This window comes from Hemicordylus capensis, chromosome 16 (genome assembly GCF_027244095.1).
Source record: "Hemicordylus capensis ecotype Gifberg chromosome 16, rHemCap1.1.pri, whole genome shotgun sequence".
Taxonomy (NCBI): domain Eukaryota; kingdom Metazoa; phylum Chordata; class Lepidosauria; order Squamata; family Cordylidae; genus Hemicordylus; species Hemicordylus capensis.
Window position 1 is genome coordinate 13,733,590 of NC_069672.1, and position 19,074 is coordinate 13,752,663.

A 19,074-nucleotide genomic window follows, 5' to 3' on the forward strand; every position below is an offset into this window, starting at 1 on the left:
ATTTCCAGGCAAGACGGAGGCACTCGGGATATGTGTGTGTGTGGTGGTGGGGTTGTAACTTGGGTTGGATCTGCTTGTCCTGGGAGGGGTTACACTTCCCCCAGAAGGAACAGGCATGTAGTTTCAGAGCACTTCTTGACCCAGGCCTCTCTCTGGCTTCTCAGGCTGAGACAGCACCAGAGGTGCTTTTCATCAGCTGCGGCCATTTCTGGAGGAGGACTGCCTAAAAACAGTGGCAGATACGCTGGTGAGCTCCAGACCTGACTACTGCAATGCGCTCTGTGTGGGGCTGCCTATATACGTGGTCTGGAAACTGCAGTTGGTACGACATGCGGCAGCCAGGCTGGTCTCTGGGGCAACCCAAAGAGACCATAGTACTCCTATTTTAAAAACATTCCCCTGGCTGCCCATACGTTTCTGGGCAAAATGAGGTGTTGGTGATGACCTGCAAAGCCCTAAAAGGCTTGGGCCCAGAGTATTTAAGAGGACGTCTTCTGCTTCAGGACCCCCACCACATATTAAGATCTTCTGGAAATGTCTCTCTGCAGTTGCCTCCTGCTCATCTCAACTGAGGTGGCAACTTGGGGTCGGGCCTTTCCTATCGCTGCCCCGAGGCTCTGGGATGAGCTCCCTGTTGCCGCAAGAGCTTCACCTTCTCCAGCAACCTTTAGAAGAGCTCTCAAGACACCCTTGTTTAACCAAGCCTTCACCTTCTGTTAGCTACGGTATCAGTTGATTTGTGTTTAGTGTGTTTTTCGTCTACCTTCCACATGGAAAGTCTTCTTATGGAATTGCCTTGGTGTCCAAGAGTGTGTCCCCCACCAACACCTTTGCAGTGCCTGCACTGATTTGTACCAAATTTGATACAGATGCTGTGCCACACAGGGACACCTGAACGACATGGTTTGTGATGATGTCAAGCACCCTGATCCCAAATGGCAGCTGTACAGAAAGTGGGCAGAATTAGTTCTTACTTGCACTGCTTGTTTTTGTGTAAACTCCCATGAGGCGCCCTTTTGGGGCAGTATGAAAACATAATAAATAATGGGTCGATCTTCGGACACGGCTTCCTCCGTGTGTTGGTGCTGGGCATAGTTAACTGGCATACTGATCTGCAAAATCACTCACCTCTATGAAAAGGAAGAGTACTGCCTTAGCCAAGCTGCAAAACCACTGCACAATTTTCCCAAGTACACAAGCCGACGTCCGGGATGACTGAAGGAACATTTCCACCATCAGCACATTGGGAATGGGACCTAAGTGAGGCAGGAGATTCAAGGTGCTGATTGCTGTTTTTCACTTACTCATTTGTGATCGACTCCATTTCTATTTTGTGCTACCTCCAAAAAGCTCAATGCATCATTGGAGCACTTACCTGGTCCAATGTGTTGTCCAATGAGGAAGACAAAGACACCAAATATGCTGATGTAAGACATCCATGGGGCACTGTCCTGTTGGAGAAAAACGGTCAGACTTCAATCATGCATTAGTGAGGTTTCTAGATGATCCTTATCTCAAGGGTTGCCAGGTGCTCCTTATCTTATTTGGAATTGGATTTGCTTGGCCCACAGCATAGGTGGCCCATAGAATGCAACTATTGTCATTGAACATCAGGACCTGAATCTGTGTAAAATTCACGGCATCAGAATGCAGCATAAGAACTGCCCTGCTGGATCAGGCCCAAGGCCTATCTAGTCTGGCGTCCTGTTTCCTACTGTGGCCCACTGGATGCCTCTGGGAAGCCCAAAGCAGAAGATGAAGGCATGCCCTCTCTCCTGCTGTTGCTCCCCTGCAACTGTTATTCAGAGGCATTCTGTCTCTGAGCCTGGAGGTAACCTAGAGCCATCAAGACTAGTAGCTGTTAATAGACCTCTATTCCATGAATGATCCAAAAAGGTAAAGTTGTGCCGTCAAGTCGATTTTCAACTCTTGGCGCCCTCAGAGCCCTGTGGTTTTCTTTCTTAGAATACAGAAGGGGTTTACCGTTGCCTCCTCCCATACAGTATGAGATGATCCAAAGCCCCTTTTAAATCCTTCCCTTTTAAAAGCTGGTGGCCATCACCACAACCCGTGGCAGAGATAAAAGGTATTTCCTTTTGTCAGTCCTAAATTTCCTGGCAATCAGTTTCATGAGATGACCCCTGGTTCTAGTGTTGTAAAAGAGGAAGAAAAACTTCTCTCTCCACTCTCACCACACCATGCATAATTTTATAAACCCTAATCATGTCTTCCCTGAGCTGCCTTTTCTCAGAACTAAAAAGTCCTAGTTGTAGTCTCGTCAGGAAGGTGCTCTAGGCCCTTGATCATTATGGTTGTCCCCTTCTGCACAACATCCAAGTCCACATTGCTGGAAATATCTATAAACATTCCTTCCCACTTTTCTACATCCATTCTTCATGCAAGATCCAAGTGAATCTTAAATTCCAAAACAACCTTTCCCGCCTCATATATTCTTCTGTGTTGTGGAACAAATGTCCAGAAGGACACACTGCATTTCAAAACACAGCTGTTCCACATTCTCCTTTGCTTTTTTAAAAATAAATTTGCTTGTCAAGTCTCTGACCAAATTTGTGGGGAGAGTGGAGGGTGTCAAGAAGCATGTTTAATGGTCACATGTAAATTACACCGAAACTTGACATTTTGAGTTGCAAACCTGAAGTTCGAGGCTCATGGTTAATAGGATGCAGAAGAAACTGTTGATACCGAAGCCAATGAGAAGGAGTTTCTTCCGCCCCACTGAATCAATGATATAAGTCTAGTAGAAACAAATGCAAAGAGAGAGGGAGAGTTTGTATGTGGAAGGGGAAAAGAGACCACAATGAGCCAGGGTAGTGAATGGAGCGCTGGAAACAGACTGAAGGTCATTTGCCTATTTGGCCATGAAGAGCTTGGGCTGGAAGGCTCAGTTCCTCTCTCTCAGTTTAACCTTCGTTACACAGTGACTGTAGCATCAGGAGGGGGGGGGGTTCATGGTCCCGAGGTTTTTGAAAGGAGAGAACAGGATAAATATCCCTTCCCCTGCCACACAACCACAAGATCAGCTGCAATGCACTATTGTGTTACACCAGAACATGCTCCTGGAAAGCTGGAGACCTTTTTTTATTTTTATTTTTTAATTTTTTAGAAGAAATTCTGAATTAGATACTTCCTACTGACCTGCAGATACCAAGTTTTGCATGGACAATCCTGCCACTTCAATTAGCTGAATGCACCAGCCTCCACCTCACCCTGCTTGCACTTTCTCGCACTCACTATTACCCACGCTCCCCCGGTGGTGGAGGACCTGACTTCAGACTGGATGTCCAGTCTGAAGGGTGCCACTGCTTACAAGCAGGTTTGTCCTCAGGAGCAGATTGAGTTTAGAGACTTAAAAATGGGGAGGGACAGACTTGAGAGATACTCACCGACAGCAAGATTACTAAGAAGACGAAGCTGCTTGCCATACAAAGCATGTATGGGAGGATGTGCCTTTTTACCCCGGCTTTCAGGAATATATTCTCTGAATAAAAGTATACCTGAAATCAGAGCACAGCAACCAAAATTCTTAGATGCATGAAAGGAACTGCTGGTAACTGAAAGATTTGAGCCTGGAGTGAGATGCCCTGCACTGAATCGTGAGACTATTTATTGTAGGTTCTCTCTCCATAACTGTCTGATTCCAGACATATCTCAAATGTACTTCACCAGTAAACCTATTCAGTTCAGATTGTACAACAATCTCCATGCGTGTTCTGCAACACCCTGCAACAACTAAACTCTGCACTCCCTGTAAGAGTGAGCAGCTTTCTTTTGGCGCTTTGCTAAATAATTACAAACATTCAATTACCGTCCTCGATAGTTTCCTGTAACTATTAAGGTAAGGGTACGCCCTTTCAGGAAAGCCAAAAACCATTCCCAAACTGCCTCATTGCATAATACTTGGCTCTGAATTATCCCAATAACTTTCTGTTGTGGGAAAATCCACTGGAACCTTGCCCTCCTGTTTAATTCAGTCCCTTGCTTTCATCCTTCCATCAGATTTGACAGAGAATGGTGCGTCTTACTGAACTAAAGAGGATTAGGCCAAGTTCCCACAATAGAACTCGTTGCCTGACAGAATTGAGTCAAATACGAGGGATGTGTGCTTTAAAAAAAAAAAAAGCTTTTATTCGTTATCATGAAGTCACAGTACAAGTCAAAAAAGTCTGGGTACGCAGTGGATAGCTTATATAGATTTTTAAAAGCAAGCAAATCAGTAAATCCTACAATACAAGAGTTACTGTTTGGCCTATCTGCCCACCCTACTGATCTACTCCTTATCGGTATCTTCTGGTAGAGCCAGCTATGTTTCTTTTCCTGCTGAATGGGGAATTCATCTCACGACCTTGGCTACATACAGTATCTTTTGTCAGGCTCTGGTATTTACTACCTCTTGGTGGAGGACCTTCACATTCTTAAACTCAAACAATTCCATTCTGGCCTACTGGCCTTAAATTCTGTTAGAAGCCTGAACCAAACTTTTATACACTTTGTTGTGAGCCTGGATTTACCATTTCTACATCATTTTCACCATCTCCACCATTTCAGCACAGGTGTGCTCTGTACCTGTGACACTTTAACTGCTCAGTGATACCAGCTTCCCCATAAAACCTGAACATTTTGAGAGCGTCACATATTTCTGGGCCCCGTACAAACAGCTGGAGAACAGAATGTCCCCCTCAGTATATAGCCTAGAGACAGACAGCAAGTGATCGGTGAACCACCTGATCTTCATCTGAAAACTCTCTGCAATTCCTTGCTTGTATATGCAAGAGTTTCTATCACAGGATAACAATCCTCATAACAGCATCAGGATATAGTAAACAAGTTCCTACGCCCACATTTCCCCCAATTCAACCTTCCTTACCACGCTGATGCCTGAGAACTGCTGCCCCACTATTAAGACAACGAGAGAGATGATGTTCCACCGTAGTTTTTGGAAGCACATAAGTTTAAGAACATTCATGTCCTTTTCTTCCTTCTCATCTATATCCTCCTGATTCATGTCTTCGATCTCCTCTTCCACGTCAGCTGTGCCCCTCAGCTTTTTCAAGGCTGGGTGGGAAGTGATGCAGAGAATATTTGAATTGGGAGGGGAGAGACTCTGGGATGAAACATTTTTGCTACCACAAACAGTCTCTTTCAGTTCCAGGATTTTGGAGACCCTTGGCCGAGGTCTCCCTTAACCCAGAAGAGCTGCAGTGTCCAACCTGAACCTTTTCTGACTTTTACATAAAGGTTGCATGTTACGGGTGGCAGCTCCTCTAGCAGCCTTCATGAGCGCCCCAACTTAGGACCCTCTGGAGCAGTGTTTCCTGTAACAGGGATTTCCAGATGTTGTTGACTACAACCAGCATTCCCAGCTTCAGTGGCCTTTGGCTGAGGATTATGGGAGTTGTAGTCAACACCTAGGAATTTCTGTTACAGGGATGGGAACACTGCACTTTTCATGGATGGCCCTAAATTATATTTATATATATTGTTATATGTCTCTGTACACATGCACGTGTACACACAATTAAATGTGGATGGCTGTATGTAAACTGCCTAGGGATAAACAAGCGGTTACAATTCACACTCACTAATAAGAGCATCAGAATAGCCCTGCTGGATCAGGCCCAAGGCGGTCTATCTAGTCCAGCATCCTGTTTCCCACAGTGGCCCACCAGATGCCTCTGGGAAGCCCACAAGCAAGAAGTGAGGGCATGCCCTCTCTCCTGCTGTTGTTCCCCTGCAACTGATATTCAAAGGCATCCCACCTCTGAGGCTGGAGGTGGCCTAAAGCCACCAGACTAGTAGCCATTGATAGACCTCCATGACTTTGTCTAAGCCCCTTTTAAAGCCATCCAAACTTGTGGCCATCACCACATCCCGTGGCAGATAATTCCATAGATTGGAATTATCCAATCTTTTGTCGGTCCTAAATTTCCCAACCTTCAGCTCCATGGCAAGACATGGGGTCGGTGTGGACAGGTGTTCACCTGAGTGGCTTGGCTTGTGTGATTAAGATGTGAGAGTGTGTGTCCTTCCCTCCACTTCTTCCCTTACCCAGAGAGCGTGTGCAGTCCCCCTGCGCATGCGATTAAAGCATGTACCGGAGGAGGAGATGCACACTCATCACTTACTCCTATCTCAATAATGGTGTTTCACACAATGATCACCAGGATAGGAAATGTCTCCTATTCGAGTTCAGGAGCTGAGTGCACTCCCGATTTGTAACCCTGTATGAGATAAGAGCAAGGTAGGAGGCAGGGAACTTGATCATCTGCCAGGCCCAGCTAGATAGGGCGATTTCTCTGCCGACTTCGTTCAGAAGCTGGGGACAGAATCTCCTCCTCCTCCTCCTCTTCCTCCTCCTCCTCCTCCTCACTAATGCACTCCAACTACCCAGCTGGGGTTCAGCAGACAATCAAGCTCCCTGCCTCCTCCCTTCTTTTCCTCTAACACAGGATCACACACTGAGAGCGCACCCAGCTTCTGAAAATGGGTAGGAAGTGTCTCCTCCCCAGTTCATGCTCGTGTGAACGGCCCTAGTATGTGAAGCAGGTTACCACTGAAAATATGACCCAAACTGGCTCAGTCAGGTCTAATATGGGGTCAAGGTTTTTCAGCCTGAGGGGTTGTCATTGCTAAGCAGGTTGCCCACCCCCGGTGTTCTCTGTGGTGTCTGACGCCATTGTACCTTCCGTTGCTTTCTCTTCACTCCCTTTCTGAATCAGTAGGAACCTAGGACTTTCAGGGAAGAAGGGCAGTACGATGAACCCAATGAGAGACATGCTTCCAGAGATGATCATCAAGATTCCCATGCCTGGGCAAGAAGATAAACTTTTGAACTAACATGACACACTTGATCTGCTATAGGCCAAAGTATGCACCTCTTCAGTTTACCTTCATGGCTTCCTAGGCTTTTGATGCTAGTAAGGAGCTGTGCCAATGAAGTACCAAAGGCAAAGAAGAGAGGCAGCATCATGATCACGGCTCCCCTCACCTTGTCAGGAGAAATCTCTCCAAGATAGACTGGGATAGCACAAGAGCCTAAGCCTGGTTAGATAGTAAAATAAAGGATAGTTCAGAGTATGCACATAATCAGTAAAGAAACACACAAGGGTTTGTTTCTGTAGGTTTCTCCAGCCAGGGAGTGGGTGGTGGTGGTGTTTCCTAGCTTTCTTGCCCTAGGGAGGCTTCCAAGACAAAAATAAGGGAGAAGGTCCCCCTTCTCCCTTCGTAGTTGTTCAGCAGAGTCAGACTTGCAGGGCGCCAGAAGGTGAGGTCCTCACCAATGCTCCCCCCACTCATCATAGTCCAGGCTGTGTTTATATAGGTCCCGGCAAGCATTGCAATTCCCATGGGGGCATGGCCTGCTGTTGTCTGGTGAACTTGCTCCCACAAGGGTTGCAAAGCCCTCAGACCTCTTCCTTGTCCTGTCTCCCTGCCCTGGGGCCAGTCTGGACGTTCAGGAGCCTCCGCTTCCGGTGCATCCCTAATGACATCATTAGTCAGAGATCTCAGGGGCACATGCAGGTTTGGAAACGCACCTGACTGGCTGGTGTGTGTGTGTGTGTGTGTGTGTGTGTGTGTGTGTGTGTGTGTTGGTTTTTCCAACTCACTCCCCCACACGCCAGCATCTCCAGACCTTCTCACAACCATGAGATGCGTCCTCCAATTTTTGATTGTATACGAGTAAAAACCTAGTTAGAAGGAGGGGAAAGTGATCATACAGGAGTCTCACTCTGGGCCAAACAACCTTTCCCCTGCTTCATTAAACAGGTACAGGTCCTGGGTAGGACACTGCCATCCCACCAAGTGGGAGGCTCCCACACGATCCCAATCCCCTCCTCCTACCTAGATTTTTATTCGCACATGATAAAAAATCAGGCGCGTGCACAACAGCCCCAGTCCTCTTGGATCTGCCCTGGCTACCTGTTCATTTCTGGGTTTACTTCAGTGTACTAGTTCTTAGGTTTAAAGCCCTACATGGAATCTGGGAAGCTCTCAGAAGTGCTGCCCCCCATCTGTTCTTTCAGCCCCTGCGTTTCTGATCCAGGTCCCCCACTGTCTAAGGTCAGGCAGGTGAGCATGAGGAGAAGGGCCTTTTTGGTTGTGGCTCTGGCACATCCTAGACTGTTCTCCCTAGAGAGGCCCATATGGCTCAGTCATCTTATGGCTTCCAGTGACTGACCCATTAAAGTGGCCCCTAGAGGAAGCTGAACCGAGAGTCTGCTCCAACGGCTGGCTCTGTTATCCAGGAATGCTACCATGCTGCTTGCTGGTAGCATACCACCCCACTGGAGACAACGCCTTTGATTCAGGTTGCATCTTCTGGAGAAGATGAAAGAGAGAGTCTCTTTCCAAGAGAGTCTCAGAGCCTGTCCATCTCCTGGAAATGGCACATGTTCACAGTATCAGTTGGGACACCGAAAACAGTGGTGAGCACTGGAAGAGATGAGCAAGGAGAGAATGCTACTGAGTGCGTGCTGAGTTTCCCCTCTTTACATCTGAAGATATCTGGGATATTGAGGCAAAAGTCTCAGGTCAAAGGGCATGAATTTCAGGAGAACTCTGCCCTCGCATGTCTCCTCTTTAACAAACAAATGGTTGAATTCAAGACATTGACTGACCTGAACAAACTCCAGAGAAAAAGCTTGAGAAGAGCGTGAATTCGTAGATATATATGATACTGGAATAACCCATGATGACAGCAGCAATGATGGACACAAAGTTATTGAATATCAAGGTAGCTTTCCTGAAAACACAGTGAAAAGGAGATGGAGAAGGATGCATAAATTTAGCATAACATACTGTAAGAACATAAAAACAGCCCTGCTGGATCATGTGGTCCAAGGCCCATCTAGTCCAGCCTCTTGTTTCGCACAGTGGCCCACCAGATGCCGCTGGAAGCCCACAGGCAGGAGTCGAGGGCATGCCCTCTCTCCTGCTGTTACTCCCCTGCAACTGGAGGTGGCCCTCTGACTAGTAGCCGTTGATAGACCTCTCCTCTATGAATGATTAGGGTAGCATAAAAAGAGCACAAGACACATGGGGTGGGAGAGAAGAGATGGGATGGCAAGCAGATCTCATCTTGCGATGATTTTGCTCTGCTTTCACTCTTGATGGGAAGAGACGAGGAGGCCCTGCAACAAACTGAAACTTCCACTCTTAACCCTATGCAATCATATCCTTTGGCTTCAGAGGTTCCAGAAACTTGCTTTTGAAACCTACCTACAGGTCAACAAACCACTGGCCCACCGGTGACGAGTTAGGCCCTAGAATAGGTAGTTCATTGATCAGATATCATCTCTATACCTGCCACATGTATCCAGTAGGGGACCAGTACAAAGACAGCCAATTATGCCTCCAACTGGAAAGATGAAAATTGCCAGGCTATCCAGGAACGTTAAAAGTCGTGGCGAATGGCTGGCCGGCTGATGCTCCTCTGTTGAATTGGGAATTCTATCCATACTCTAGAAGAGGAGCACATAATAATCTGCATTAGGGCTTTTCCAGGCTATGGGTCAGTTCACATGATTCAAAAGATCTCTGGTGATGGTTAAATTCTAGATTTGTGCAGTATGCCTGTTCCTGATTCCCCGTTGTGAGAATCCAGAAATTTTTGACGATGTTGGCTTGGCAAGGCACCAACCCAACATTTACCCAGGAAAGATTGTTAATCTTAGATCTGATCTCTGGCTGTCAATTCTGGGTAAATGCAGTTTGTGTGCTGCATCTATCCCACCCTCATCAGATATTTAATTTCTAGACACAAAGGAGAAGAAACAGAAACTGGAGGCATACTGATGCAAACATGTACTCACTAAACACTTTTTGAAACGTGTTCTCGACATATCTCACAATGACAAAAGACAGAAATGGTACCAGAAATGCAGAATGTCTTTGTTAAATAGAGACCGTTGGAGGTCCCTATTTCAACTACTATTCCAATAAATCACATACTGTATAAGGTTATCTTACCGCAAATATGAATTTTGCTACCCAGAAGTTGTAACCATATTGGAGGTATCCTAGGGAGGAAATCATCGAAATGAAAACAAACTTCCCAGTCAGATCCTAAAGGAGGAAACGGCAGATATAGTAGGTCATAGTGTATAGGGCAAATGTAGATTCTAATTAAATATGGCACACATCACAAGTTAAGAGTTAAAATTAAATCTAGAATAAAGAAAGAGGTCAGATACAGCACCTTGCTGTTTTATTAAGCTTGGTTCTATTCTAGTAGACTGGAACCAACCAAGAATACAAAACTCTCCAGCCATCCACCATCGAGTACTCTATTCCAGAAGGTTTCTTTTTTTATTTTTGCAATATATGAAGAAATGGACATGAATATTGTCTGCCACATGTATTCCTGTTTCTTTCTCCTACTGAGGGCACTGCCTGTTCGTTCCAGTGTCTTCCGGCTACTACATCTATAGTAATTAAAATAATATCTGGTGTTTCTTTCCACCTACAAGGTTTTTGGCTTTCTTTCCCCAAAAGAAATGTTAGAGGGACCATCAGGAGTTTGCATCCAGAAATCTCATTTACAGTAGGCTGGTTCACACGATGATCGACAGGATAGGAGAAGCGTCCTACCCTAGCTCGGGAACTGTGTGTGATCACATTTTCTGCTTGTGTGTGAGTAAAAAGCAAGATCGGAGGTGCCAACCATGATCACCTGTTATGTGGCAGCTGGGTAGGAAGACTCTGGACACAGCTCTTTAATGAGGAAGGAGAAAAAGCTTTCTTAGTCAGCTGCCATTTAACAGACTGTCACTGTTGGTGCCGCCGACCTTGTCTTTTACTCATGAGCAGAAAACAGGAGCCTGCAGAGCTCCCGAACTAAGGAAGGACGCTTCTCTTATCCTATTTATCATTGTGTGAACTGTCTTATTCTATAGAACCACCTCCCAGAAAACACTCTTAAATATTTACAAGATGCAGATCCTGATCTGAGACACATTAATTGGAAAGCAGTCTTGTTGGTCTGCGTTAAAGAGACTCCAGATATTTTGTTTTCCTCTTTTCCTCTTTTTTTGAAACTTCTATAGATATGTTGTCTTCTCTCTGATTTTATCCTCTCTCTTCCCCACTTTACAACCATTGCATCCACACCATTCCACTTGGTACCAATAATTCTGAATATATTATTGGCTTAGAAGCAGGCCTTATACACAGCCCAGAAAATAATTATATAGTTATATAATTATATATTAAACTGTATAATTATAGTTTATTCTGTATATGTTAGATGTGGGCTAAATCCCCAGCTCCTAATCTGCTGTACAGTTCCAATGCTGTGAATGGCTCCCTTGTGTCCGTCGGAGTCTGTGATCCCAAAATGTTCCTCATTCCCTCATCAATAGCTTGTCAATGACTTACCAACCTAGTAGGACAGATGAAATTTTCATGCTCACCTCTCTCTTGGGTAATATAAATATTACACTACCGACTTACAAACAGGTCTTATACTCCGCCCAGAAAATAATTATACATAAATTTAGATTCATTTATTTATTTATGTCTTAGATTGTCAATAAATTATAAACCTGGTAGGATAGATGAACCCTTCATGCTCACCTCTCTCCTGGGCCCAACACTGGCTATCTTTCTCAGTATTTCCATGCTTTCTTGGATAGAAATCAGGAGGCTGAGCTGTGGGGAAAGAAGAGGTTGATCTTGTGTCTTCCCGTTGTCTTAAGAACACGAGAACTGCTTGGTTGGATCCAACTAGTCCAGTAGGTAGGCTCAAGAAGCAAGTGCCCACCAAATGCCTGCCGGAAACGGACCAGCTGGCTAGAAGGCAGTAACCTGCATCTCGTTTGCCAGCAGCACAGAGTACAGAGGGTCTTATAAAGAGTCCCCAAACCAGGTAGCTGTGGCACTTGTCTACAGGCAGCCAGCCCACCCTATACAAGGTAATTCCCACCCTGGTGTTTGGGGAACACAAACCAACCGTAGCTTTCTGTACCTGTAAGGAAGAAGCCAACTGAACCCTATTTTTTCTTGAAACCAGTAACTCAGAAGGCTCATGGCATTGTGAGACCCGATGAGGAGAAGGTTCCAGAAGGAGCTGTTGACAGTTGGAAGTGAGAGGAGGCACGAACTCTGGAAGAAAAGGGGCGTGCCTAGGAGCCTAAACCATGAAATAATTTATATCAATCTCTGCTCAGAGTCTGTTCTGATTGGTATTCCCTCTTCTTTGTTCTCTCTGTTCTTCTTTCCACTTTTATAAACACTATCGCTAGAACTTTGCTGTCTCCTCAGATGTCACCTCAAAGACATTGCTTCTCAATGAAGTCTATTCTGACATTCAGCTGCCAGGTTTGGTGTGTGCAGTTATGAAGTGATGGACATGATGGTATGAACCAAGCCTAGGTGTGAGGGTCTCCAGGTCAGTGTGTGCAACTCCCAAACAGGCTTCAGTCTAGGCACAAGCATGCTTAACACTACTAGTTGGGTCTTAAGGTGGAGTGAGTTGGTGGATGCAAATTTTGAGTCCAAAAACAACTGTTCCCTGGGCAGAGTAAATTGTGGATCAATGGATGAAGCCAAGAGAGTAGGCTTTGGCGGAGTGTCTGGGTACAGAGTCAAGTGGTGTGGACTGGTTAAGAGACAGAGCCTGGGGTCTTGGTACAGGTATGGTGTCAGTACAGGAAAAAGTATATGGTTTATTCAACTCCCCACCCAATACTAAATCCAAATCAAAAAGGACCAGGCAGGTCAAGTATCTGATAGCTGGCAACCCTCCTTGTCTTTCTCAAGCAACATCTTCTGCCTCTGTAGGTTGGCTGGCCCACTCCTCCTTTGAAATCTCTTTTTTTAAGGATGGAAAAGAAACACGGACACACAGTTGTTGGGCTGGTCACCCAGAAGGGGACAGTTTTATTATTCTTTTTTAGAAAGCAAGAAGAAGCAGCAGCACATACAGCTCAGTAGAGTAACTCAAAGTTTGTCTCCTTCTCATATGAAAAATCACTTTTGCTGGAGGGAGGTCATTGCCTGCTGGAGTAGCATCTTCTCTTGGTTACAAGCAGGGTCAAGTAGCCAGGATGCCAAGGCTGGTGTGTGGGGGGGGGGGGGCGGCTACCCAGCTTTCCCACTAGTACTTGCAAGTAATAGGGATTGCTGGAGCTCATAGATGAGCACACGAAGGAGAACCCCGGTGAAGTGTATATACTACTCTTGAGCTTACCATCATTTCAAAGGGCTCATTTATTTATTCAACATATTTTTATACCGCCCCAAACCTGCGTCTCTGGGTGGTGTACAATAACTTGAGCAAGAAAAGTCCTTCATAGGAACGTCCTGCACCACACTACCACTGTCCCCTCCCCGCAATGGGGAGGAAGCCCACCCCATCCACTCAAAGTGGGAGCCAGGATCCCTTTCCCTCCCGTTTCCTGGGTGGAATTGGGGCCGGCTGTGGAGGAGACAGCTCCTTGGTCCAGCAAGTCTTTAGAGAATGGCTTGCCCTCCGGCCCTGAAGACCTCAGGACAAATCCTTCCATGCTCTCAAATGCATCATCTCATACTGCGTGGGTGATGGCCATGGTCAACCCCTCCTATATCCTACCAAAGACAACCACAGGGCTCTGTGGTCATCAGGAGTCGACATCGACTCGAGGGCACACTTTACCTTTACGCTTGACAGACTTGCAACCAATCCTAGCTGCCCAAATGTAAACCTCCATTATGCACTTCTCTGTTTCATTCACACATTACATTTCTGTAGGGAAGGAGGCTTATGAGATCAGTTACGATTCGTGTCCCACTAATAACTTCTGTATCTACATTCTGATACAAACCAAGCTGAAAGCATATGGGAGGACTAGACTGCCAATACTAGAAAATCCTCAAGGGACTCCTCCAAGGCGAAGGCAGAGCTGTGTCCTTGGTCCCCCTGGTTCTCCTGGTGTGGACCAATGGTCTCTGACTTGGCATAAGGCAGCTTCCATTGCTCCTAATTGCCTGCCATATCTCCTGGGTCATAGCTATTTAGTGGTTACCAAATGCTGCTAAAAAAGGCAGTGAGGACATGCTGAGGTATAAATAATAATTTGTGGTTTTAAATTGTTTTTAAGATTCTCATTTTAATTTGTTTTAAGTTGTTGTAAACTGCCAGAGATGGAAGTCTGAGGAAGTCTACAAATTTGAGAGACAAACAAACAAACAAACAGGTCCTGCCAGACTTTCTTGACCATTTTCTCCTCTTTCCTCCACGAAGAAGAGAGCTGGTCTTGTGGTAGCAAGCATGAATTGTCCCCTTTGCATAGCAGGGTCTGCCCTGGTTACATTTGAATGGGAGACTACATGTGTGAGTGCTGTAAGATATTCCCCGCTTTGGGGATGGGGTCGCTCTGGGAAGAGCATCTAGGTTCCAAGTTCCCTCCCTGGCAGCATCTCCAAGACAGGGCTGAGAGAGATCCCTGCCTGCAACCTTAGACAAGCCGCTGCCAGTCTGTGTAGACAATACTGAGCTAGATGGACCAATGGTCTAACTTGGTATATGGCAGTTTCTGATGTTCCTAAAGGGCATTATGATGACAGGCCACCTGCTTCCCCCACATGACTGCCCCTTCTATCCACCTTTCCAACTCTGCTGCCTATTCGGTGGTTACAAGAATTGAAAGGGTCTCCTATTCTCCCTGCGTCAGACATTGGTCAGGAATGTCTGCTCTATTTCCTAATTTGGGTGAGTTAAGATGTCCATGTGCTGTTAAGGGAAATTCAAGAGTACTTGTTCAGACATGCCCAGCCACCATTTTGCAAGGACCCCCCCCAATAACCTCTCTCCCCATTAACCCCATGCAGAACCAGGAGGGGCAGGGTGGAAACGGAGTCGAGGAGGAACTGGGAATTAGAAAGAGGAAAGCAATTCATATATGCAACTGTGTAATTATGAGTATAATTTATAAATTAATAAGATAAAGTTTATGCCACAAGAGTAGAAAAATCTGTATGGGGGAGGGGGTGAAAGGTCCAGGCCATTCCTTAGGACCCGAAGGGAAACGACTATCAGCAAGTGTCAACAGAGCCAAGAGTATTGTTAAGGTTGCACTCGTAATTTCCGTTCATGTCTTCCTCTAGAAGAAGAACGCCGCTGACTTGCTTTTGGTGTACTTGCACGCCCTCTGGCCACCTTACCCAAGTGAACTGCCATCGACCTCCTGATCTCTAGGAAGGTCATCCTCTTGGTTTCCGGGATAAACTTGAAGACAAAAATAAGGGTGATCGTGCACATAGGCCAGAAGATGAGGAAGCTGTAGGTCCCAAGAACACTCTAGAGATGCAAGAGAGGAAAGGAGGGAGAGAGGAAGGAACTGGCATGAGCGTGGCAGAGGAGCTTATTTCATCCTCTTATAGGCCTCTTGCTAGGCTTTATCTTTCAAGGAGTTCAGGGAAGGAGGAAGATCTCTCTCTCTCTCTCTCTTTAATATCTTCACAAGCACCCTAGAAGACAGATATCAGTTGCAAGCTCATATGTGAAAGCAAGCATCAAGGGCGTATTTCTTCCCCCAGGATCTTGGCAATCAGCTGCTGGAGGTAGAAATTTGGGAGGAGGGTATTTTGGGAAGCAAAAACGATCTGGGGGTTGGAGTGGCTTCCCTATGAGGAAAGACTATACCTATACCTTGGGTCGTTTTAGGTTTTAGGTTTAGTTTCGTAAGAAGGCAGGTAAGGGGGCAGCCTGAAAATAATGCATGATGTGGATAAATTAGAAAGAGAGACGTTTTTCCTCTCTGTCTCACAATATTAGAACCTGGGGGCATCAGTTGAAGCTAAATGCCGGAAGATGCAGGCCAGACAAAAGGAAGTGCTACTTTACGCAGTGAGCCCTTTCTCATGAGCCGTGAGAAAGGCAGGGATGGAGCCCTAAAGAGCTGACCTCCCCGCAGACAATCATTGCGCTTCCCTGGGTGGGCGGATCACCCGCTCAGACCAGCAGCTCTGAGGGTTGGGGTGCCGGGACGCATTGCCCCGATTCACGCTGCCCCCCCCAGAGCTCCAATAATGTCCCGCGCAAGTGTGCGGTGCATAATGGGGATCTCCCTCCTCTCCCCGAGTCTGCTAGCCATGGCGGACAGATGATTGTTAAAACAAGGTGAAGGGAGCACTCACTCCCTTAACCCCATTTTAAAGGGAGGCGTCGTAGGCAGGTTTGCTGCTGTGGTGCTGCTGGGATTGGCCCGATGATCCCAGGATCACACATGCGTGTGCAAAGCCAGTCTATCCAATATGCACAGATTTGCAGGAGCGCATGTGCATAGCCTCGGTGTGTCGTTTAGGACTTCCATTTATATACCGCTCTATAGCTGGAAGCTCTCTAAGCGGTTTACAATGATTTAGCATATTGCCCCCCAACATTCTGGGTACTCATTTTACCGACCTCGGAAGGATGGAAGGCTGAGTCAACCTTGAGCCCCTTGGTCAGGATCGAACTTGCAACCTTCTGGTTACAGGGCGGCAGTTTTACCACTGCGCCACCAGGGGCTCAACTATTTAAGGGTTTAACTATGGAATTCACTACCACCAGATGTGGTGATGGCCACCAGTCAAGATGGTTTTTAAAAGGCAATTAAACAGATCCACGGAGGACAGGGCTATCACCAGCTACTAGCCTTGGTAGCCATATACTTCCATCAGGATCAGAGGGGGCATGCCCCTGGTCACCGGGTACTAGGCAGCACCAAGGGAGAGATGGTTTCCCCAACTGCAGGATCCCCAAGTTCACCTGGTTGGCCACTGCATGTGGCAGGATGCTGGACTGGATGCGTGTTGACCATTTCTTTCATTTTTTCTGATTTTCCTGTGTTCTCATTTATTTTTATTTATTTGGCAAATAAATGCAGGATGTTTATGCAGGAAGTGGGGCTGATATTGCATAAACGCTCCATTGACCCCTGTGCCTACAGAGGGCTCTGAGGCCTCAGCACACACAGCCCCACAGCCTTAGACCATAAGAGTCCTGGTTCAAGCTGCTGAACCTCTGACAGCAAGCTGGAAAACAGCGAGGGACTCGGGGCAGAGCCACACAGTTGGTTTTATAGCTGACTGGGGTTTGGTAGTTCATACTAAGTATCCATACAGTATTGCAGTATTCATACTATAACTCCCGGCAATCACAGAGCCCTGTGGTTGTCTTTGGTAGAACACAGGAGGGGTTGACCATTGCCTCCTCCCACGCAGTATGGGATGATGCCTTTCAGCATCTTCCTAGATCGCTGCTGCCCGATATAGTACCAGTGGGGATTCGAACCGGCAACCTTCTGTTTGTTAGTCAAGCATTTCCCGCTGTGCCACTTACACGCTACAAAAGATGTACCTTTCAGATATGTCTTTAAAATTCAGCTTTACAAAATGAGCAGAAATGACTTGAATTTTCAAATAATAATGAATTGATCAGTCTGGGGAGACGGCGTCATAACCCCAGCTAACTGGGCAAAAAGGCACCTTTTTAAAGAGGTGGTACTCTTTATTTAGCAGGGGGAGAGCAACTATCCCTATCCACCCACAGCACAGTACCCCTCCAATGACTGTTGCTGGTGTCTAGCTTACGTTTCTTTTCGGGTTTTTTTAGACTGTGGGCCCTTTGGGGACAGGGAGCCATTTTAATTAATTTATTTATTATTTCTCTGTGTCAACTGCTTTGGAAACTCTTGTTGAAAAATGCTATATCAATATTTGTTGTGGTGGTTCACTTGTGTGTTCTGGCGAATGGGATGGGGTTGGACATAGTGGGCAAGCTGATCTGCAAGTTGGACATAGTGGGCAAGCTGATCTGCAAAATAACTCACCTCTAGTAAAAGATACATGACTGCCGTAATAACGCTGGCGACCCAAAAGGCAGTTTTCGCAATTACAGCCGCCGATGCACGGGATGACTGTAAGAACAGTTCCACGATCATCACGTTGGGCACTGGAGCTGGGTAAAGAGAGAGGGCTGCCATTTTTCACTGACATAGTAGTTTATCCATCCTGTTTGTATTTTGTGCTGTTTCCAAGAAGCTCAGTTTTGAGCACTTACCTGGCCCAATGGTGTGCCCAATAAGGAAGACCAAGGTGCTAATTGTGCTGATGTAAGACATCCACGGGACAGTTGTCTGTTGGAGAAAGATGACCGCACTTCCGTCATGCGTAAGTTAGGTTCATGAGCATTCCTTATCTTACGGCAGGACTGGGTAAACTTGGCCCTCCAGCTGTTGCTGAACTACAGCTCCCATCATCCTTGACTATTGGCCACTGTGGGAGTTGAAGTCCAAAAACAGCTGGAGGGTCAAGTCTGTCGATCCCTGTCCTATGGGACGGACCAACTTTTGAATATGAAACCTGCTAATTATTTAGATAAGCTTAAGGGTAAAGTGTGCTATCCAGTCGATTTCAACTCCTGGCACCCACAGAGCCCTGTGGTTGTCTTTGGTAGAATACGGGAGGAGTTTACCGTTGCCTCCTCCTGTGCAGTGTGAGATGATGCCTTTCAGTATCTTCCTATATCGCTGCTGCCAGATATGGTACCAGCAGGGATTCGAACCGGCAACCTTCTGCTTGTTAGTCAATCATTTCCCCTCTTAAGGTGGCTTATAATAGCAAAATAACATAGACCTCCTACACTAGCATGCTTTGAAGTTCTACCTTCTGTTGTGTTTGAGGGTAGGATTTAAAAAGTCCCTTATGCAGAGCCATTTTGTCTTGAAAGGCAGGAGCTATCGAGACACTGTTTCATGTGCTACTATACTGTTGTTTCTACAGGGACACTCACTGTTTTTATTTTATTGTAAACTGCCCAGAGACGTAAGTTTTGGGCGGTATAAAAATATGTTAATAAATAAATAAAATTGTGCCCCTGCCAGCAAATTACCCTGGCCACCCAGATGAATTCTATGTTAGTTATCTTTTATCTGATAACGATGACAGAATCACTTATGCAGTCGCTAAGTTTTGCCTTGTTGCCATTATTGTTGATTATTATTGTTTATTTACAATATTTCTATACTGCTCAATACTTGCGTCTCTGAGCAGTTTACAATTAGAATTTGTAGTACCTGTATAGTTAAATTTTGT

The 19,074-nt window shown here is 46.0% G+C and overlaps 1 protein-coding gene across 5 annotated transcripts in view; it reads right to left on the minus strand.

Annotated features, from left to right (window-relative positions):
• Nucleotides 1-19,074, minus strand: part of LOC128338659 (solute carrier family 2, facilitated glucose transporter member 5-like) — a 34,280-nt gene that overhangs the window by 1,422 nt on the left and 13,784 nt on the right. For 3 of the 5 annotated variants that reach the window (XM_053281385.1, XM_053281390.1, XM_053281387.1), the window contains exons 11-23: nucleotides 18,041-18,116; nucleotides 17,811-17,956; nucleotides 11,593-11,667; nucleotides 9,988-10,083; nucleotides 9,322-9,479; nucleotides 8,637-8,761; nucleotides 6,907-7,059; nucleotides 6,701-6,826; nucleotides 4,886-5,073; nucleotides 3,405-3,515; nucleotides 2,654-2,755; nucleotides 1,376-1,451; nucleotides 1,129-1,256 (exon numbers count right to left, since the gene is read on the minus strand). In XM_053281385.1, the coding sequence (XP_053137360.1) occupies nucleotides 1,129-1,256; nucleotides 1,376-1,451; nucleotides 2,654-2,755; nucleotides 3,405-3,515; nucleotides 4,886-5,073; nucleotides 6,701-6,826; nucleotides 6,907-7,059; nucleotides 8,637-8,761; nucleotides 9,322-9,479; nucleotides 9,988-10,083; nucleotides 11,593-11,667; nucleotides 17,811-17,956; nucleotides 18,041-18,116 (1,560 nt within the window). The remainder of the gene's footprint in view (nucleotides 1-1,128; nucleotides 1,257-1,375; nucleotides 1,452-2,653; nucleotides 2,756-3,404; nucleotides 3,516-4,885; nucleotides 5,074-6,700; nucleotides 6,827-6,906; nucleotides 7,060-8,636; nucleotides 8,762-9,321; nucleotides 9,480-9,987; nucleotides 10,084-11,592; nucleotides 11,668-17,810; nucleotides 17,957-18,040; nucleotides 18,117-19,074) is intronic. The other 2 variants (XM_053281388.1, XM_053281389.1) reach the window with 2 other exon arrangements.